Here is a 22947-nt window from a genome sequence, read left to right on the forward strand (position 1 = left end):
TGTGAGCAATTCATATATCTAGATATGGGAATTCTCTATGGGAATTCCACCCCACCCCATTATGTCCTTTTGATTATTATTATTTTGGTATGTGGTATCAAATCCATTCTGATTGTTGTAATTTTATTTTATAACCCTCAAATTTGGCAAAATAATTTAAGTAAATTTAAAGCAATTTCAAATGGCTTACCAGGATCCTTTAGTATTAATACATCATTTTCACATACACTTCCACCCCTAGAGTTTTGTGTTATTTTCTACTTGCTTCTGCAGGTGGATTTGGTGAGAAGCCAGACAGTACTGGAAACCATGGGAATCCTTGCTTTGTGCCTCACAGACATAGCTCCAACTGAGAATTGTACAACTGCAGAGTTGGGAGAGTCCCAAAAGGCTCATTTAATCCAAACCTCTGCAATGCAGGAATTATAGCTAAAGAATGGCCATCCAACCTATGTCTGAAAACCATCAATGAAGGATAGTCCACGACCTTACTTCTCTGATAGTACCTTATTAATGCAGCTTGTAGCAGTTAGATCAGAATAAATCAGCTTAACCCACAAGATTAAGAACTGTAGAATTCAGAACACTTACACTATCAGCATTCTAAATTGTGCAGGGAGTCTTTGCGCATGGAGCAAGCTCCATGGTGAAGACCTTTGGAATCCAACATGTAGCAGGCGGTGGGACCAGGCAATGGGGAGTGACGGGGGGGGGGGGACGGACGGACGGACGGACACAGGATTAGCCAATAAAGAAGTACCAAAATTCTTAAATAGACACCAAAATTAATCTTCCCCCATTCTTCACTGTCATCAATAAACTGTTGGCTATGGAAGGCTATAGCTTCTGCTCTGCACCAGAAGTCCCAGGTTCAATCCCATATATTTTCAGCTGTGCCTGGGAATGTCCCTGTTCTGAAATTCTGGAGATCTGTCACCGCTCAGCGTAGACAGACTTGACCTAGATGGACCACTGGTCTAACTCACTATAAGACAGGTCCCCGTATTTAAAGGGAAGTTCTCTTTCTGCACATAACTGTGGCATTATGGGAAGTCTTGCTATGAGAACTATTGCTTCTTTACTCTTGCATTCTGGGAAGTCTCGCTTATAATCTTTTCTCTGCTTCTGCACACACTGTACAAACCTGTTCTAAACACCAAGACATTCCCTCATTCCTCAGTCCATCTTAAGTTCATGAACAAACAATATGACCTGTTCTTAATGCACAGCTGACCACATCTACGGAACTCGATTATTATATTCTTTCATGTTATGATCAATCATTAGTAATTGTTTTAGTCATGCTATATCAATCTTTAGTTATAATTTAATTAGGAGGCTTCATGCCTGTCTAGTTCCAGCTCCGTTTCCCAGCCTTTAATCTATCGGTGATTAATGTTTGTATGTAATTCCCGCCTTGTACTTATGTTAACCAATCAGCAACAAGTTGCTTTGTGTTTGTATCAACCAATCAGCCACAAGCACACCTGTGGCAATGTTTGTAATATTCAATAAAGGAGAGTTCTCGGGGCTTGCCCGAGCAGACGCCTCTCATATGACACCTGCCACTCGTCTGTCGTGAATTCATTCCAACACGTATTCCTATTGAGAATACCTTGCATCATAAAAGCTAAGTAAAAGGTAAAACCTGTGGATGTGCATTCAGATATACCCAGTTTGCATGCATTCAAATAATAGAATGAGGAATGTATTTTGTTTTGTTTTTTAGATTAGAATGCATAGAACTCTATGTTGAATCCAGCATTATCTTTCCATATTTCTATGCTAAGAGCTTGAATTCCCATGAGGTTCAGGAAATAAACAACTATTCATGGCACAGAGAAAGGCACCAAGGGAGTCTCTGCGGTGTAGTTGATTCATCTTAATGAATCTCAAGCAACAGAAAAACAATGCAAAAAATCCTAGAGACAATAAAAATGATGCTGTGCTGTCTAGCTTTTAATGTTGGGATTAGGCAGGCAGTTGGGCAAACCAGGTTGTGGTGAACCTCACCTTAGAAGGCATTGAAACTTGGTTGGAGAATCATCCACAATCTGGTAAAGCAAGCAAGACCTTTGTCTGTGGTCCCTGGTATCTCCAGTTAAAGGATCCCAGTTCATAGGACAGGGAAGGACAGCCACCCGATGTCCTGCCAACATACATACAGCTTTCTCTTCAGGATGGGAGGCAGGGAGAAGACGCATTTTCCTGTTTGAGATGAATCTGTATGTTCACAGCACTGATTGGACTTTGTATCAGTCATAGATCAACCTGCCCCACTTGCTCAGAAGGGAGGTTGATTTCCTCCCCAACCAATTTGATTCTTTAAAAGTGGGAGAAATCTTTAACAAACAAGTGCTAAATAAGGCCAGAAGATTGGATGTGTGAGAGAGACAGAGAGCAAGAGAGTGAGAAAATTCTGTGGCCCAGCAGGAAAGCCAGTTGGAGAGAGGAAACAGCTTTAACTTGGGAGCCAATTGTCAGCATAGGAGCAAAAGCAGGAAGAAGCAGATTTTGGCAGAAGGCAAGAATGCACACAGTGGCTCCTGTTCGTTTTCAGTCTGTACCTTGCCTTATCTAGGAAAATCTACCTCCTTCTTGTTCATAATTCTGGGAGGAAGTAAACTGCAAGGCATTAGTCTACTGAGTACCCTGCAGCAAACAGTTTTTCAAAGCAGCTCTTCCTCAGTGGAAGCCCCTTAGGGAGAGGTAGAGCAGGTTTTTCCTTGAGATCACTGAAAGTTCATTTGGTTGTTCAACGTCTCACATGAGAAAGCTGATTGGAACCCACTCAGCTATAATTCACAGTTGCACAAGAATGAAAAACTCCTTTGAGGTTGCTGAGGAGCAACAAAATGAAGTGCAAAGGTAAGATCATATTCTTCAACTTGGAATTGGGATTTTGCCTGTGTGTGAATGTTGCGCATATCTGTCTATCATCTCTATCTATCATCTATCTATCTGCTAAAATATATCCCCATATCAATAACTAAAATTAAAATGAATGTGTGGCAATGTATGATAAATAATAAAATGTGAGAACAGAAAAATACACACCACACAATAAAATTTGGTTAGAAATCTGGACAAAGAAAGCAGTACTTCTAGCTTTAAGGAAGTAAAAATCACTGTTTGGCCTCAGTCATATTTGATCCATAATTTGATAAAAAGAAAATGGTCACAGTCAGGAATTGACAAAGTTGTCTGTTGAACTGATGACACCCAAGTAAAGAGGGTTGACTGGATGAGGCAAAAAATTAGATATAAGACCTGTGTAATCATGCTTTACTTATCTTAACCCTGATTGCACATTATGGGTGAAGTTCAATTAACTTTTATTCTGAGTACCTATATTGATATTAATGAACATAGCCAAGGTAGGCTCATGGGTTTCCATAGGTCAACTGAGAGTCAACAAAAAACTAAAACAGCACCAATGTTGGGCTGTTAACTCTAATGTGAACTCATGATTTAGACTATATTTATAAACCAAGGTTTGCATGAACCTGGTTTAAGCATGGCATGTTTATTGGTTGACACAATTTTATTGCCTTGGAAGGTTACAAGCAGATGGAGCATGTGTCACCCAATTCATGCCTTGTAGAAAGTTTTGCATTTATTTGAAATGAGACAAGTATGCACACACAGCGTTGGATTGGTTGGTTTGGGGATTAACTGACATTGTGATGTGTAACACATGGCTTTCCTTAGACTCACTGTTGCCCTTTCTCTGTAGGGAAGAGGTTAGGATGGGGGACGAGAACTTTACTTCGATCAAATATTTTGTATTGGTGGGACTGTCAAATGACCGAAGGACACAGATTCTACTCTTTGTGGTGGTCTTCATCATCTACTCCCTCACCATTATGGGGAACCTGGTGATCATCATCCTTGTCCGACTTGACTCTTCCCTCCACACACCCATGTATTTCTTCCTGACACACCTGTCAAGCCTGGAGATCTGTTTTGTCACCAGCACTTTGCCCCAGATGCTGGCTCACCTCCTGTCTGGAAACGGAGTCATTTCTTTCACCCACTGCACTCTCCAGATGTATATTTCGTTGTCCCTAGGTGGTACCGAATGCCTTCTTCTCAGTGCCATGGCCTATGACCGCTACTTGGCTATCTGCCACCCTCTCTTATATGCTAGCATCATGGGCTGGGGGCGCCAAGTCCTGCTTACTTCACTCTGTTGGGCAGGTGGCTTCCTCCTAGGTTCTATAAATGCAGGTAGCACCGTTCGCCTCCCCTTCTGTGGCCCCAACCGCATCAACCACTTTTTTTGTGAGCTCCCGATAGTGCTGAAGCTTTCATGTGCTGACACGCACCTCACGGAGGCTTTCATATTCGTGGCATCCGTACTATTGCTTATAATTCCTCTGACAATTATCCTTATATCCTATGGGCTTGTTCTCTCCTCAGTATTGCAAATGAAATCCACCACTGGACTGCGCAAGGCCTTCTCCACATGTGGCTCCCACCTGATTGTAGTCACCTTGTTCTATAGCACCGTCATCTCTATGTACATGATTCCACGGTCGGGTTCAACTTCTGATCGTGACAAGAAAATTGCTGTCTTTTACATTGTGGTCACCCCTTTGCTTAATCCTATCATTTACACTCTGCGAAACAAGGATATTCATGGTGCAGCAGCCAAGGTGCTGAGAAGACTGGCCATTTTGCAAGAGTTGAGAGTTGCCTACTAGAATGAATAATGTGCAAATGTTGCGCAAACATTATGTATGTTGTAGCTGAAAACACTGCCAGCGTTAAGATAAATTCAACAGTGTGTACAAGTTTTGATGGATGCAATAATGGAATACTGAATACTACTACTACTACTACTACTACTACTACTACTACTACTAAATTATTTATACCCCTCCCTCCCCAGCCAAGACCAGGCTCAGGGCGGCTAATACCCGATATAAAAACAAATTTATTGAAATACAACTTTAAAACAAGATTAAAATACAACATTAAAACATTAAAATTCAGCCTCATTTCAATGGAAACTCAAATCAAACACCTTTTTGGGCTTGAAAACGTAAATCTTCACCAAGGCTAACTATCCAGACTGGTCCTACATGGGCCAGAAAAAGCCAGGGAAGTCCCCAAATAAGAGTTCCATCACCGGAGGAGAAAGGAAAAAGGAAGAGGGGGAGGGAATGGTATCGTTTTTGTAAAATATTCAGGGATTTATGATATGTAAAATGAGCCATGAGAAAGGAAACCATTGACGTAAGGATGTAAAATGAGTATTTTAAATTGTAAAACAGAAAGCTGAATAAAATTATATACAAAAAACCCAACATTTCACGTGTTGTTGTTGGTTTGCATTGTCTTTTTTCCAATTTATTTTTTAATTAATTTTCCAAATTATTTAAATATTTTTTTAAAAAATCCTGTTCCAAACATATGACCATCATCTCCTCTCATAGCCACATCATTTCTTATTTAGAGTCCAGTTGACATCCTTCACTTGCCATTAAACCATTCTTCCAGCTGGCTGCTTTTTTCACCTTACAGACAGCACCTCTGTTACATGTTATAAATAATGCTTTTCACGTGTGTAGTCCTTCATATACATTATTATCCCGGACCTGGTGTGCTGGGAGAGTTAATTGCTATCTTCCATTGTTCAGTTCTTTGCAGTCTTTTTCTGGATGGTACAAGGTCACATTCGATTCCTCCCGCTGTTTACAGTATGAGCTGCAGCTGTAAATAACTGACAGAGTGAATATCCAAACTCCACCATGAAAATTCCGCTCTGGAGTTCTTCCTCAGCACACAGTTAAAAACAAGATCTTTTCTCAAATTCAGCCTCTTTGCCAGATCTGTTCAGCAGCAGTTCATACTTTTTAAACAGTATTTCTCCAACAGCACTCCTAGTCCAGCCCAGGAATAATTTTAAATAAAGTCCATTCAGCCTCAGTCAAAGGTGGAGGGCATACTAAAGGTAAAGGTAAAGGTAAAGGTAAAGGTAAAGGTAAAGGTAAAGGTAAAGGTAAAGGTAAAGGTAAAGGTAAAGGTACCCCTGCCCGTATGGGCCAGTCGTGTCCGACTCTAGGGTTGTGCGCCCATCTCACTTAAGAGGCCGGGGGCCAGCGCTGTCCGGAGACACTTCCGGGTCACGTGGCCAGTGTGACGAAGCTGCTCTGGCGAGCCAGCACCAGCGCAGCACACGGAAACTCCATTTACCTTCCCGCTATAAAGCGGTCCCTATTTATCTACTTGTACTTAGGGGTGCTTTTGAACTGCTAGGTGGGCAGGAGCTGGGACCGAAAGACGGGAGCTCACCCCGCCGCGGGGATTCGAACCGCCGACCATGCGATCGGCAAGCCCTAGGCACTGAGGTTTTACCCACAGCGCCACCCGCGTCGGAGGGCATACTAAAACCTTGTTAAATTTATTGTTGCGCATAAATCAAAAGCCTTCCCCCTCTTCTCTGAAATAAGAAACAGAACAACAGGAGAGGACAGGAAAAAAGGAAGCCATCTGAAAACCATAAGAAAGCATAAAACAGAAAGCACCTTGTCCTTCCCCTTCCTTTCCTATCTGTTGTAAGGATTCTCAAGCTTCAAGGAAAACATTCAGATACCTTCAAGGAGCCAAGCCCAGTCCTTTCGACAGCTGACTGATTGCAGCCTATTTGCATATGTTGGTTCAGGAGCGCCTCTTGATTAATGCCAATTGTCCAAATTATGGAGCAACCAACCACAAATCATGCCAGAGACAGAAGCTCGTCCATGGGAGGGACACATTCCCAGGTCGTACCCGCTCTGCCTTTCAAGTTGGCAGACACAGGCTTGAGCGACGCAGCGGGATGCAGTGAGCTCCCCAGACCCCACTCAGGCACCTGCAGGCCTACTTCACCAGCTCACAGGCTAATTTCCCAAGGCCTCCTCCTTCACTGGCCCTACTCTGCACCCTCCTATACTTCCTTGCCCAGACTGGAATGCATCCTTAAAGTGTGATGCAACATCCTCCTTGCTTTATATTGCTGTACACAACTGATATTTTGCAAGAAAGCTGCAAATAAGTCTTTTAAAATCAACACATAATATGGAATCCTGATACTGTATAGGGTTGTTTTCAAACCACATTTGCAGTTCTATACCTACTTTGTTCACCTCTGATGGTGGGTGCAGTATCATTTTCTACATTACCAGTGTTTTGGGTATGAATGCCAATACAGTTGTACCTCGGGTTACATACGCTTCAGGTTACAGACTCCGCTAACCTAGAAATATTACCTCGGGTTAAGAACTTTGCTTCAGGATGAGAACAGAAATCGTGCTCCAGCGGCACGGCAGCAGCGGGAAGCCTCATTAGCTAAAGTGGTGCTTCAGGTTAAGAACCGTTTCAGATTAGGAACGGATCTCCGGAATGAATTAAGTACTTAACCCGAGGTACCACTGTAATTATTTACGCAAAATGTTGCCTCCCATGAACATGAGGGAGCTATTGACCAGCTTGTGGAAAATCCAGCTCTTGCAGGAATCTACATCTTTTTTGTGTGGAAGGGAAACTGGGGGGGGGGGGGGATATAAACCCTAAAGGAACCTGACATGGAGAGAGCATGCTCAGTTTTCACAGACTACTGAGTATTTTTTGGTGGCAGGAGAGAAAAGATTAGGTGGAATGGAGTATTCTAGTAGAGCACATGTCATAGCTAGGTTACTAGAATACTCCATTCCATTCATTTCTTGGAAAATCTTTCCCTTGTGTCTTGTTAATCGCTATGTCAAAAGTTTCAGGCCCAAGTGGCTGAAGGTAAAGGTAAAGAATTGTTAATGAGCTGAGGGGCCAGAGAGACAAAAGAAATTGGAGCAGATCCAGTGTGGGAGATTCACAGTCTTTATTAACTTAATGAATCACCATTCCTTTGTAAAATGGCAGGGAGAAATCATTCGCCACTGCTGTCTCTGTTTTAAACCTGAGAAGAGTTAGGTAGTGGAATAAGCTAGGCTGTGATTAACCCTCATTTTGGAAGACTTGTTGGGGCAGCACCCAAGAAAAGCACTGACCATATATATATTCTTTCCTCCATAATTGATTAAGTTGTCTCAATCTCTTGCCTCAGGAGAAGCTGGATTTTTGCAGGGTTGAATGACTGATTGGCCAGGCCCTTGAGCTGGCTAGTAAGCTACCTCATGTTCCCCACGGTTCTCCACTTCCCCAAGACAATGTAAATGTGCAAATGAGAGGTGGGGGGAATCCATATCTCTAAAGTGCCAAATGAACATTTAGTCAGATAACCATAACAAGCACTTGTGTGCATAGAGAGAAGACTATTGGAAGTATATCAGAGAAGAGATGCAAGCAGCTGCCGTTCCAGAATCTGTGTTTCTGTAAAAGAGAGAAGGCAGGGAGAGGCAGATCTTACTCCAAAGCAAGAGCCCTTTCTCTGGCTCTCGTTCGTCTGCATGCAGCCCCAGCTGAGTAAGATTGTCTTCCATAAACACGATTTTAACAATGAGTACGTAAGTGACTGTGGAGGCCAATTCTGGATCCATATGTCCTTCCACAGTTGGGACATTGGTTTCCGGGTGGGAGGTGATCACGGTGTGGATTTGCCAAGTGTGCCTTCCTTTTGGCATGTTTCTCCCTTGCGTCCTGAGTTTGAGTGTCTTCAAAGCCCATTAACCACCATTCATCCTCCAGCCGCCTACAGACACTTACATAGGACATTCATTGGTTCTGTTTTAAAGGAGAGGTAGAACTGGGTATCATCTGTAAAAGAGAGAAGGCAGAGAGAGGCAGATCTAACTCCAAAGCAAGAATCCTTTCACTGGCTCTCGTTTCTTTGTTCGTCTTCATGCAGCCTCTGCGAGGGAAACCAGAAGCTGCATGCAGCTTTCCTATGAAGTCACCAGTATTACAGTGAACTTCCCTGCCGGGTTTTTTTTTTTTTTTTTTTTTGCAGCCCTCAAGAGAAAACTATTCAGCTTTCATATGCCTTAAGAAAAAACACTGCTGCAAGAGAAATTTCTTAACAGCTGCTGGTGAACCCGGTGCAGCATACAAAGGTCAGATAATATTGAGTAATTTGTAAGTCAATTGGTGGTGGGGTGGGGAGGAAACCCCTAACGTTTGTTGGCACTATCCATTCTTGAAAAGTTACTCTGCTGTATGCAGAGAATTGTATGTAGTTTTGGGTCTGTAGTTTCTTCTTTAAAGGGGTTCCTCTTTCTTTTTTCTTTCTTTTTTAAATTTCTCAAAGGCATCACTCTGAAATTCATTTATGCTGTGTTTGGGAGAACAGCAGCCATGAAGACTGGTCAGTTAGTTGAGTATTTCTATTGTTTTATTTTTCCTCCCCCTTGGTTAGTCTTAATGTTGTTCTTGTAGAACTTATCTAAGAGGAGGTTGGGGACAAAACTAGAATCAGTTGGTCTCCTATTCCTGGTTCCCCTGCCTTCTACCTTATTAGACCAAATCACCACTACTATGAATGAGGAACCATTTTCTTTCCACTCATACTCTTCCACATAGCCTAAATAGACCCTCAAAGAAAATAAAACCCTCATGTGTTTCTTTATCATCTCATTTGCACAGTTCTTTTCATAAAAATATAAAATAAATAAATCCCAGGGCAGTTCTTGCAACCATATACCACAAAAAAATAACGAATGCACAGAACTAAAGTCAACGTATCAGCGGGGTGTTGATGTCATTAAGCAAGATGGTGTCCCAGCACTATGATTCCTGTAACACAGGCACCCCCCAAACTCAGCCCTCCACATGTTTTGGGACTACAACTCCCATCATCCCTAGCTAACCGGACCAGTGGTCAGGGATGATGGGAATTGTAATCCCAAAACATTGGGGATGCCTGCTCTAACATAAATAAGTAAATAAAACCATGAACATCAAGAAATATATACTTTTATATAAATTTATACAGCATTTATTGTAAGAAAACCCAAAATGGTTTACAAAAAAAATTAAAACAAAAACATTATCTATACTTCAATAGATTGTTAAATAAAGAATAAACAAGCTGTTCTCACAATCACAATGACTGAAAGACACGCAGTAGTGAAAAGAAATTTCAATTAATGGGAAACTAAAGACACTTGCTGAGATATTTTATAAAATGAAATTGAGGCTCATGGTTGGTTCATGGTTTGACCCCAGTCTTGTAGGGCCCCAAACAAGGCTATACTTATGGTTCTCAGATAATTTCTCTGGTCTCCCCTGTCGCCCTTTCTCTGCAGGAAGGAGATAAGGATGGGGGAAGAAAACGTCACTTTTGTGAAAGAGTTCATATTGGTGGGATTCTCCAGTGATCGAAGGACACAGATTCTTCTCTTTGTGGTAGTCCTCATCATATACTCCCTGACCATTTTGGGGAACCTGTTGATCATCTTGCTTGTGTGGGTTGAGTCTTCACTTCACATACCAATGTACTTCTTCTTGAGCAACTTAGCAGGCCTAGAGATCTGCTATGTCACCACAACCTTGCCCCAAACGATGGCAAGCCTCATGTCTGGCAATGGAGCCATCTCCTTCACCCGTTGTATGGCACAGATGTACATCACATTGTCCCTCGGATCCTGTGAATGCCTTCTTCTAGGTGTAATGGCCTATGATCGCTACCTAGCTATCTGTCATCCTCTAATATATACTAGTGTCATGGGCTGGTGGCGACAATTTCTGCTTGCCTCAGTCACTTGGGTTGGTGGCTTCCTCCTTGGGTCTCTAATGGTTGGCAGTGCCACTTCACTCTACTTCTGTGGCCCAAACCGTGTTGACCACTTCATCTGTGAGATGGCAATGGTGATTAAACTTTCATGCACTGACACCTACATTACAGAGGCCGCCATCTTTTTGGCAGCTTCACTTGGGGTCATACTTCCTCTTTCAATTATCATGACCTCCTATGGGTTTGTTATCTCCTCAGTATTGAAAATGAGGTCAACTGCTGGATGGCGCAAGGCCTTCTCCACGTGTGGCTCCCATCTGATTGTGGTCACCTTGTTCTATGGCACTGTCATCTCTATGTACTTGATTCCCCGGTCGGGTTCAACTTCTGATCGTGACAAGAAAATTGCCATTTTCTACCTTGTAGTCACCCCTCTGCTCAACCCTATCATTTATACTCTTCGGAACAAGGATATCCATGATGCAATAGCCAAGGTGTTGCAAAGACTGGACATTAAGCAAAAGAGTTGATCATTGCCTACTAGTATGAATAATATGGAAATGTTGCTTGAGCATCAGGTTTTGGCACAGGAGATACATATCTCCTGGGACATGGAGCTGTCTCTTTGTCAATGACCAGGAGCTGTTTCTGGAGCAGGAGCTTCTAAGAAAGTTGTAGAGCAAGTTTATGCCATTGATTTATTTATTTTATGCCAAATTTTTCCTCCAAAGAAGTCAAGGTGGCATAGATGGTTCTTTCATTCCCCATTCAGAACAACTCAGCGTCCTCTGCAGAGCACCATATTGTCTTCCCATGCCCTAAAGGACCAACCCAAGAAAACTCTAGACAGCATGGAACTCTTAGGCCAGGAAAAAGCAAGGAGAACCGAACAGCTTCTGTCCTCAGTGCCAGCTCCTCGACTTGCTAGTCCTTTCATGGGTCATTGTTCACAGCCAAATCTTGATAACGTCTCTCTTTTCTGGAGCCAACACTGCTGCTGAGGAGATCTGAGCACCAAATCCTCCTGGAAGGGAGACAGGGATGCTGGGAATTCCCACCAGATCCTCCTTCTGACTTCAATATTTTTCTCCCCCCCCCACAACGAAAATAATTTTCTTTTTATTGGAACACCAAAGCCAAGGTACAGTATCCAAGATAGAGGGCTGTTTTCAGATTTCATTTGCAATGCTATACCCACTCAGGTCTTACACACACTTCTGCATGTCCTATGCCTACAAAGCACAGGTTTGGAGAGTTATTAAGGCATGCTTTAATATCTTGTTTGTGACCCATCACATCCCAGGCCTGCAGAATTGCATTGCTGATGCCCTCTCTTGGTTCCTGATGGAGCTATTCTCGGAGCTGGAACCCAGTGGATTCTGTGTGTTCTGTGGAACTTTGGAATTTGACATCCCAGTATGCCATCACTTCTGCCATAGTGGGTTTAGGGCACCAGGCGATCTTACCAGCAGCACCTGAAGAAATTCAAGGATTTTAGGGCCAAGCTACATCTTCCCTTCACAGTGGTGAAGTTAGCAATTGAATTTAGGTGTGTATCTTAACTTTTGTCTCTTCAAAGGAGAGATGAGGTATAGACATTGCTCCCTTTTGGTACCAACTCAGTCTTCTCTTAAAAAAATAACCTCACGCTTGTATTCCCAGGTAATTAAATATATTTGCTTCAACTCTAAAATTGAATACACTTGATTATATTGCCTTATTTTTGTATTCCCTTGTCAGGTGATATATTCTGTATGTGACTGATTAACCTTATTTCCCCCCTCTTCTGTAACCCTGAACTATATTAGCTTAAGTAAAGAAATACATTGGCTAAAAATGAGAGACTGAGACTCTTCGCTAAACCCTAAATATTATGTGTGCAGATATGGAGGGTGACCATAGACACCCCCCCTCAACATGGTACATGATTCTGGGATAATCTAAGATGCTACATCAACCATTGAACGAAAGGTTTGATACATAAAAGGTCCTCTTAAAGTTTTACCTGGAAAAGGACAATATTAGTCACAGATGCCATGCCAGATAGGACATTGTGGACGGAGCTTAAGAAAATAGTTTGACCCTCCCAAAGGGAGAATTTCAACTATAAGTGCTTGCATAGAAAGGGAATTTATAGAGAACAGAAATAGCTCAGAATATTAATAAAAGATTTGTTCTTGGAGAGCAGCACTGACAAGGAGAATGTCATATTTCTGAAGGCATCTGGGGAGATTGAGGGATGCGGGTGGAGCTGTGGTCTAAACCACTGAGTCTTGCCGATCAGAAGGTTGGCGGTTCGAATCCCTGCAACGGAGTGAGCTCCCATTGCTCAGTCCCAGCTCCTGCCAACCTAGCAGTTCGAAAGCACGTCAAAGTGCAAGTAGATAAATAGGTACCACTCCAGTGGGAAGGTAAATGGCGTTTCCATGCGCTGCTCTGGTTTCACTTAGTCATGCTGGCCACATGACCTGGAAAAACTGCCTGTGGACAAACACCGGCTCCCTCAGCCTGTAAAGCGAGATGAGCGCTGCAACCCCAGAGTCATTCATGACTGGACTTAACTGTCAGGGGTGCCTTTACCCTTACCTTTAGGGGGATTGGGTTGAAGAATGCTTACACAGTGCCAGAATCTACCTTCACAGATGCTTTAGGAGGAAATCTGGACACTCCTAAATTAGAATTGGGTGAATGCGAAGGCAGATCAGGTACTCATGCCATCCCTGTCTGGCACAAATGCTTGCAAAGCCGACAGGGAGTTATATCTGGCAGCAGCAACTCATAATGGAACATGCTCCCACAATGGTTTTAAAGGAGGATTGGACAGATTCATAGAGGATAAGGATATCAATGTATGTATTACATCTCCATTGTCAGAGTCACTGTTCCTCTGGATACCAGCTGCTTGGGAATTGTAAGTGGGCACAGCATAATTGATAAATCTGGACTGGGCCTGGTCTGGTGTGCACCCATTCCAGTTCACCCCAGAGCCAAATCCGGATGGCAACCTGCGAACTAAAAATCTCTGAAAATGTCCCCTTTCTGAAATTCTGGAGAGCAGTTGCTACTCAGCATAGGTGACACTGAGCTAGTTGGACCAATAATCTGACTCAGTATAAGGCAACTTCCCAAGAGCATACCATGCGCCCTAAATGCTAAGGAAAACATGAAACCCACAGAGACGAATTCAAATATGCTCAGTTTGCATACATTCAGATAACAGAATGTGAAATGTGCTTATTTGTTTTTATTACAATGCATACAATTCTGATTCAAAGCCAGCATAGAATTATTCTTCCATATCTGTGGTATGTTAAGAACATGAAGCCCCATGAGGTTCAGGAAATAAACACCTATTAATGGCTGAAGAGAAGAAAGGCGCCAAGGGAGTCCCTGTGGAGTAGCTGCACTGTCCTCATTATCATAATGAATAGCAAACAAGGGAAAAAGAATGCAAAAAGTCATAGGGAGAATACAAATACTGGTGTGCTGTCCAATTGTCTAACGTTAGGAATAGGCAGTTGAGCAAGCCAGGTTGTGTTGAACCCCACTTTGGTAGGCATTAAAACTAGGTTGGAGGATCATCAAGCATCTTGCCAGGTACTTGAAGAAGCATATCAGAAGGAGAGCAAGATTTTTTTCTGTGGTCTATCTGTGGTCCATCTCCAGTTAAAGGATCCCAGTTCACAGGACAGAGAAGGACAACCACCTGACGACCTGCAAACATACATATAACTTTTTCTTTAGGATGGGAGGCAGGGAAAACATGCATTTTCCTGTTTGAGATGAATCTAGATGTTCATAGCACTGATTGTTTGGACCTTGTGTCAGCCCTAGACCAACCTGCCCCACTTGCTTAGAGCAGGGAGGCACAGCACTGATTGGCTGGGCCATGTGTTGATCAATTTCCCCCACAACCAATTTGATTTCAGAAAGGTTAGCAGAAGCAAACTGCAAGTAAACCCCAAGGCATTAGACTACTGAGTGCCCTGCAACAGGCAGTCTTTCCAAGCAGCACAGAGCTGCCCTCCCTCAGCAGAAGCCCCTTTAGGAGAGATGCAGCAAGTTCCTCCTTGAGATTACTGACAATTCCTTTGATTGTTCAACGTCTCACGTTAAGACAGCTGACTGGAACCCCCTCAGCTATTATTTACAGTTGCACATACCAGTGACATGGATAACTATTTGGGGGTTGCTGAAAAACAACAAAGAGAAGAGCAGTGGTAAGATCATGTTCTTCAATTTGGAAATGGTGTGTGTGTGTGTGTGTGTGTGTGTGTGTGTGTGTGTGTGAATGTAGACTATTTTCTTGTTTTAATGGATATTGTGAAGAAGGGCTACATTCATACAATGGTGGTCTCCCTTAAAAAATCTATTTTATCCCAGTAAACTATGATCTCCAGGGGTGTAAACTGGAATAAAATATTGGGTAGGGTAGGTAAGCTCCACCCTTCATAATTCATCACATGACATGGTATATACACACTATTTGAATGGTAATACCCATCAACTTAGGGCAGGCAAAGGCAAACTCGGCCCTCCAGATGTTTTGGGACTACAACTCCCATCATCCCTGACCACTGGTCCTGTTAGCCTATGGACCGAGTTTGCCTATGACTGACTTGGGGGGTCCCAGTCCCCTCAAATATTTTATTGGGGGAGCCGAATGGGCCTCGGCCCCTAGGAGTTGGCACCTATGATTTTTTTTTAAATGAATTTATATACTGCCCTATACCTGGAGGTCTCAGGGCAATTCACAGGACAAAATCAAAATATAAACCACAAAAACTCTGATGTGACACCATGGTTTGAACTATATTTGCCAACTATGGCCTGTATGACTCAATGATAAGCAGTGTATGTTACCTGGTAGCCTTTCTTATTTGAAAGTGACACACAAATGGAGTGAATATCTCTCTATTCATGCCATGTGGGAAGCTTTTCATCAGTTTGGAATGAGACAATTGTGCACTTGCACTCTTGGATTAGCTTGTTCTGGGATCAATCCGATATTGCGATGAGTGGAACATAGCTTGTTTGAGACATGCCCCATTTCCTGAGCGTGCCGCTGCTCTTTCACTGTTTCCCTTTCTCTGCAGGGAAGAGGTCAGAGTACGTGATGAGAACTTGACCTCTGTCAAATATTTTATATTGATGGGATTCACCAATGATCGAAGGACACAGATTCTACTCTTTGTGGTCATCTTCATCATCTACTCCCTCACCATTATGGGGAACCTGCTGATCATTATGCTTGTGTGGGCCGACTCTTCCCTCCACACACCCATGTACTTCTTCCTGACAAACCTTTCGGGCCTGGAGATCTGTTATGTCACCACCACGTTGCCCCAGATGCTGGCTCACCTCCTATCTGGCATTGGTGCCATCTCCTTCACATGCTGTATGACACAGATGTACATCACATTGGCCCTGGGTGGGACTGAATGTCTTCTTCTCAGTGCCATGGCCTATGACCGCTGCTTAGCTATCTGCCATCCTCTATTATATGTCAGTATCATGGGCTGGGGGCATCAAGTCCTGCTTGCCTCGCTCTGTTGGGCAGGTGGCTTCCTCCTTGCTTCGATAAACATGGGGAGCACCCTTGGTCTCCCCTTCTGCCATGCCAACCACATCAACCACTTCTTTTGTGAGCTGCCGGTGGTGATGAAACTTTCATGTGCTGACACACACCTCACGGAGGCTTTCATATTCTTGGCATCAGTAGTATTGCTATTAATTCCTCTGACGATTATCCTTATATCCTATGGGCTTGTTCTCTCCTCAGTATTGCAAATGAGATCAACCACTGGACTGCGCAAGGCCCTCTCCACATGTGGCTCACACCTGATCGTGGTCACCTTGTTCTATAGCACCGTCATCTCTATGTACATGATTCCACGGTCGGGTTCAACTTCTGATCGTGACAAGAAAATTGCTGTCTTTTACATTGTGGTCACCCCTTTGCTTAATCCTATCATTTATACTCTGCGGAACAAGGATATTCATGGTGCAACAGCCAAGGCACTGAGAAGACTGGCCATTTTGAAAAAGAGTTGAGAGTTGCCTACTTGTGTGAATAATGTGCAAATGTTGCTCAGACTTCATGATTTTTTGCATTGTCTGCTGGGTCATGAACTTACTTCTTTGTCCATGATGAGGAGCTGCTTCTGGTTCACGAACAGGCAAGAGAGTTCTAAAACAACAATAACAACCACAATCTTTATTACGGTCCAGAGACCCAACAAATTGTTACAAAGCAATACAAAATTCATACAGCCTACCTCCAGGTTAAACAAGCATTTTGTTCAGAATAATAGGGATCATTGGTTCTTGTAACCACCGATAAAATTTTTGCCACTGCTAATGTTCTAGCATTTGTCCGGTCTTCCAATAGGAACCTGACATAGTGAGCCTCTGATTTTCCCGGGAAAGGTACCAGCAAGGGTAGTATCAGTTCAGCCCTGGCTTGCTCATATTTTGCACAGTGCAACAAAATATGTTTTATGGAATCGATGTCTTGTTTATATAACTTTTTTATTATATTTGTATCCTGACTTTCCTCCAAAGAATATAAGGTGTTATATTGCATAATACAAGAATATTTAATGTTTTTGATATTATACAACAATAACACAACATAATATATTAGGAAAGATCCCAATAAAATAAGGTGGGGGGAGGGGAGGAAAAAAGAGTGGAAAAAAATACTGTTATCATTCGTTTTCCAATGAAGTTCACTAAATTGAGTGTAGCATGCAATCTCAAAGCCTCCCAGCAATGCATATGGATTTATATTTTCCTGCACCTTACTACCCCAATATACAATAATAATAATTATTTTTTCAACAAACTGATCATAATCCTGTCTGCCTTCTCTCACTTGAATCATATTGGTCAATTGGTCACATACTTTATTTAGCCACTCGTCTCCTGTATCAAACATTGAATATTTTTCTAGCTACAGGTGAATGTTGTGTGAGTTGCATCTACCTGCCACCCATTAAAACTGAATCTTTGACACAGACTAGCAAAAGAGTTAACAAGCTGACTTCAGTCTTGTGGTTCAGTGGAGTGAAGTAGGGGAATCAGCAAAGGAGGCAGATTTCAGGATGTGGTTGGGGGGGACAGTAGGTAAGATGTTCATAAGACAAGGTAGTACAGCAGACTAGACTACAAAATTGAGCGATGGATGAGGCCCTCCAGGGAGCTATTGGTTTTCTTGAGGAAAACCCACTTTTTGCATGCTCAGACCCAGAGATCTCCCCCCTAAATAAATTCACGACGGTGGTGCAGCTGGGTGAGAACGATTTGCCGGAAGCTCCCGCTTGAGCCTGCGGACCCACATGCAGGAGGACTTGGAAGAGTTGAAGGCAGCTCTTGCTGGACTCAAAACTTTTTGGTCGCAGTTGCTGAAGCGACGTGTGTGGTGTGGTAGCCAATGCCCAGCTGCCACTGAGAGGGCCAGGAGGCGCTTCCAGAGTGCTGTGGTCAAGAAGGTTCTGGCCTTGGGTGGGATGGTGATCCGTCACCAGGGCATTACCTTCTGTGATGCATCCCTTTACAGGATTGATGGTCAAAATAAAAAAATTCCTTCCAGTAGCACCTTAAAGACCAACTAAGTTAGTTCTTCGTATGAGCTTTTGTGTGCATGCACACTTCTTCAGATACACTGAAACAGAAGTTGCCAGATCCTTCTATATAGTGAGAAGGTGGGGAGGGGTATTACTCAGAAGGGTGGTGGGAATGGGTGATTGGCAGATAGCTGAGATGAGCCTGTTGACGACTCTTAACGACTGCAATAGGTCTTACAGGAAAAGTGGGTGTCTCCGGTTATATGGACTCTGTTCTGAAACCATATGCCATCAGTGCTCCCAGCTATGTACGTGACACCACAGATTTTCTGAGGAAAATACAATCTTTAAATAATCTTCCCAACAATACTATACTAGCTACTATGGATGTGGAATCTCTTGGTCTTTAAGGTGCTACTGGAAGGAATTTTTTTATTTTGACTATGGCAGACCAACACGGCTACCTATCTGTAACAGGATTGATGGTGTTCATCTGTCTGTAACTGGGAATGATTTGTGGCTGAGATCCATGTCAGCGGGGATTGGTTGCAGATGTGAGTGGTTGGTGGCGAGCGCGGTGCTCGTGTGGTGGATAGGCTCTGGTTCAGGTGATAGGGATGGGAGAATGCTCTCGCCATCCCTATGTGAAGGTTATTCTGTTCCAGGGACTCGATGGTTTGGTTAACTCCTGAGAGGGGGTTGTGCCCGTGCCTGAGTCCAGGGGGACATCTGGGTGGTGGAGATAGCCTGTTCCTGGCTTTCGGCTTATCCAGGTGTTCACCCTAGGCTGATCTATGCTGGTGCCCTGGGTCAGCGCTACCTGCAACTGTGCAGGGAGCTAGTTGAACCAGAGCCTATGTAACCAGTCATGTGCTGTAATCAATAAAGTTGTGGCAAAAGTTCTGCCAAAAACCAAACCAAAATTTGAGTCTTGTCTGAATTTATTTAAGGGGAAGGTTTAAAGGTCTGAACACACAACAGGTCCAAGTTATGCTTTTGTTTGGTGTATTTTTATGTGTGCCCAAAGGACTTTACAACTAAAAGGTGTGGAAACTCAACACCATATCTGTATTATTTCCCCCATAATTGATTGAGTTCTCTCCATCTTTTGCTTCAGGAGAAGCTGGATTTTTGCAGGGCTGGATGACTGATTGGCCAGGACCTTGAGCTGGCTAGTAAGCCACCTCATGTTCCCCACATTTCTCCACTTCCCCAAGACAATGTGAATGTGCAAATGAGAGGTGGGGGGAAATCTATATCTCTAAAGTGCCCAATGAACATTTAGTCAGATAACCATAACAAGCACTTGTGTGCATAGAGAGAAGACTATTGGAAGTATATCAGAGAAGAGATGCAAGCAGCTGCCATTCCAGAATCTGTGTTTCTGTAAAAGAGAGAAGGCAGGGAGAGGCAGATCTTACTCCAAAGCAAGAGCCCTTTCACTGGCTCTTGTTTCTTTGTTCGTCTGCATGCAGCCCCAGCTGAGATTGTTTTCCATAAACACGGTTTTAACGAGTCCATAAGTGACTGTGGATTTCAGTTCTGGATCCTTACGTCCTTCCACAGTGGGGACATTGGTTTCCGGGTGGGAGTTGATCACGGTGTGGATTTGCTAAGCTTGGCTTCCTCTTGGCACATTTTCCCCTTGTGCCCCGAGTTTGAGCGTCTTCAAAGCCCATTAACCACCATCCATCCTCCAACCGCCTACAGACACTCACATAGGACATTCATTGGTTCTGTTTTAAAGGAGAGGTAGAACTGGGTATCATCTGCATACCCATCCCAACCCCCCTGATGATCTATCCAAATGGCTTCATATAGATGTTGAAAAGCATGGGGGAGAGGACATAGCCCTGAGGCGCTCCACAAGTGAACACCCAAGGATCCGAATACTCATCCCCCAACATCACTTTCTAGATGTGGTCCAGGAGGAAGGAGCAGAACCACTGCATAACAGTGCCTGCAGCTCCCAACTCCTCTAGACAATCCAGAAGGATACCATGCTCAATGGTATCAAAAGCCACTGAGAGATCCAGCAGAACAAGGAAATAGCTTTCTCCTCTGTTCCTAGCCTACTGAAGATCATCAACCATGGGAGAGATCACCAGAGGGTTTGGTATAAGTGGGATTGCACCAAAGGAGATGGGAGGAGGCATGGGAGTGAAAACAAGGGTGTGAAATGGGGCTACATAATGTAAGAGAGAACTGGCTCCGGAAATGGAGCCGGGATGGTGAAAAGTGAACTTAGTAGGAAGCTCTAGGGCAGCGGTTCTCAACCTGTGGGTCCCCAGATGTTGTTGGACTACAACTCCCATCATCCCTGAGCTCTGGCCTTGCTAGCTAGGGGTGATAGAAGTTGTAGTTCAACAAGTAATGTTAGTTGCAGGGCTAAATGTGCAGCTCTGCTCCTGAGCGACTCCCAAATTGCTGTACACATGAATAGTGCACAAACATGGCTCATGAACAGGTATGGACGGGGAAAGTGATTGTGAGAGGAGATCCAGGGGAAAGCTGGGAAGATGGCTCCTAAAAGTGAGGGGTGTGGCTACCACCCCACACAGGTAAGTAATTTGTGGTGACTCTCTGTAGAATGTATTTTTTGAATGGTGGACCCCTCCCTCCCAGACTCATATATTACTACAGTGGTGCCTCGCAAGACGAAAAGAATCCGTTCTGTGATTCTCTTCGTCTAGCGGTTTTTTCGTCTTGCGAAGCAAGCCCATTGACGGATTAGCGGATTAGTGCTATTAGCGCTATTAGCGGCTTTTAGCGGCTTATCTGCTGATCGGATCAGCTGATAAGCGGCTTAGCGGCTTAGAAAAGGGGGGGGGGACCAGCAGGAACTCACAGGACATTGTCGTCTTGCGAAGCAAGCCCATAGGAGATTCGTTTTGCGAAGCACCTCCAAAACGGAAAACTCTTTCGTCTAGCAAGTTTTCTGTCTTGCGAGGCATTCGTCTTGTGGGGCACCACTGTATTTTATTTATATTAGGCATTATTCTCTTTCATATTTGCTTTTGAATTGCTAAATTAGGTTAGCATATTTCTATTGTTTTGTTTGCATTGTACTGTTTCATATAATACTGTATGAATTCATTTTGTTTTCATACTTATTGATATTATGATTTTCCCTATACATTCCTAATATGAATGGTTATACTTATTGATCTGCTTTAGGCACAGTTTTGCAGGAAAGTGGCATACAGATCAACGGATGAATGAATTGTGTGTTTCATTCTTCATCACAACTTTCTGTGTTGAAAAGTTTGAAGAATGTTTCCCCCCTCCGCATTTTGCTATGTTAATTGCTTTGGGACCCAGAAGGCCCAAGAAACAACAAGCTGTTAATGATCCACAGGAAACCACCAAGGGGATTGCAGAATCTGCAGAGTATCTGCAGAGTAAAATAAACATCTTTATTTTTTCACTGGGACCTCAGACCTTTGATAAATTGCGGGGGGGGGGGGGCGGAAAGCAAGGATGGTGTTCATCTTCTGATACCATAAATATAGGCAGATGGAGCAGGTGGTTTTGTCTAACCACGGAGATCATCAAAAATTAGTTGGCGGAGCCCTATACAGGTAGCTTAAGTGTAAGAGCACATGTTTTGCATGTCCAATGCATCTGGCATTAAAGGATCTCCGGTAATAAAAAGACATCTACCTGAGGTCATGGACAGCTGTTGCTAGTCAAAGATGGAAAGATTGCTAGGCTAGATTGCCTATTCATCCAATTCAGCAGAAAGCCATTTCTTTCCATCTCAGTCTTATAGACTATGGAACTCATTGGAAATGTGGACTGTCACATGCTTTTAGGGTGCATGGGGTGTTAGTGGAGGGGTGTTAGGGGAGGTGGGGGGACACGTTGTGTTCCTTCTGGGGTAGTTTGTCTACCTTTGGTCTCCACCCTGCACTCAGTTCCCACCTGTGACAGTGGCTACAACCCAGGAATGGATTCAACTGGCTGGCTATAACAGATGAGGATAGCCGATGGGTCTCATACCCTCAGTGCATTAGGGGCTTCCCCTGCACTTGAAGACAGGCTCTGGTGGATTGAACATACAAGACCAATTGTGGGTCCAATGGTCAAGAAAACACTGCACTTGCAGCAGAGGCAAAGAAGGGGCAGATGGGGCTTGTCAGTCTGGGAAGGCAGCTCATCTAGGGCAGTGCTCCCCAACCTTTTTATCGCCGCGGACCGGTAAATGTTTGATAATTTTTCCGTGGCCCGCTTGTTTTGAGCTGAGTCCCCCCCTCCGTGCACTTACCTCACGGCAGCTTCTCTTCAGTCCCCGCGTCTCCGACCTCGAGTCCTCAGTCCTCCCGTGGCGCCTCCTCCTCGGCCAATGGTGTGAGGTTTGCCTTTCGGCCAATCAGGAAGCGGGAGGACCCGCTCCTTGATTGGCCAGGAGGAGCATCAGTGTAACAATAGCGAATTTTCATTCGCTATTGTCACACAGTGGGCGGGCTTGAGAGGGCGCAATGCTCTGCACCTCGGCCGCCCGACACAGTGAAATGATTTGAAGTTCCTCGGGCGGCCCAGTGCCGATTGATCCACGGACCGGCACCGGGCCGCAGCCCGGGGGTTGGGGAACACTGATCTAGGGGAATGAAAACTCTGCTCTAAACTGCCACTGCCTTTCTCATTCATGAGAAAGACTGCAGGAGTAAATCTTTGAGAGAAGTAAAGGCTAAGGAGTAAAGTCTGCAGAAATTTGGAGTAGAGTCC

General features: G+C 43.8%; 3 protein-coding genes across 3 annotated transcripts; all 3 read left to right on the forward strand.

Annotated features, from left to right (window-relative positions):
- Positions 1–3686: 3686 nt before the first annotated feature.
- LOC308461065 (olfactory receptor 2D2-like) lies at positions 3687–4706 on the forward strand (the record flags this gene model as incomplete). Its single annotated transcript, XM_080977662.1, has 1 exon — positions 3687–4706. The coding sequence occupies one exon, from the start codon at positions 3687–3689 to the stop codon at positions 4704–4706; it is 1020 nt and encodes a 339-aa protein (XP_080833788.1).
- Positions 4707–10236: 5530 nt separating this feature from the next.
- On the forward strand, positions 10237–11181 carry LOC308461068 (olfactory receptor 2J3-like; the record flags this gene model as incomplete). The annotated part of the gene is made up of 1 exon (XM_080977665.1): positions 10237–11181. The coding sequence occupies one exon, from the start codon at positions 10237–10239 to the stop codon at positions 11179–11181; it is 945 nt and encodes a 314-aa protein (XP_080833791.1).
- A 4537-nt stretch (positions 11182–15718) lies between these two features.
- Positions 15719–16792, forward strand: LOC308461067 (olfactory receptor 2J3-like). The gene has a single exon (XM_080977664.1). It carries the CDS (start codon positions 15803–15805, stop codon positions 16703–16705), a length of 903 nt encoding a protein of 300 aa, XP_080833790.1. The 5' UTR covers positions 15719–15802; the 3' UTR covers positions 16706–16792.
- The last annotated feature ends 6155 nt before the right edge of the window (positions 16793–22947 follow it).

Source organism: Podarcis pityusensis (genome assembly GCF_964106645.2).
Source record: "Podarcis pityusensis genome assembly, chromosome: 13".
Taxonomy (NCBI): domain Eukaryota; kingdom Metazoa; phylum Chordata; class Lepidosauria; order Squamata; family Lacertidae; genus Podarcis; species Podarcis pityusensis.

Excerpts from the sequence above, each read along its gene's own strand:
- LOC308461067 (XM_080977664.1), top strand. The coding sequence starts at position 15,803 with ATGGGATTCACCAATGATCGAAGGACACAGATTCTACTCTTTGTGGTC.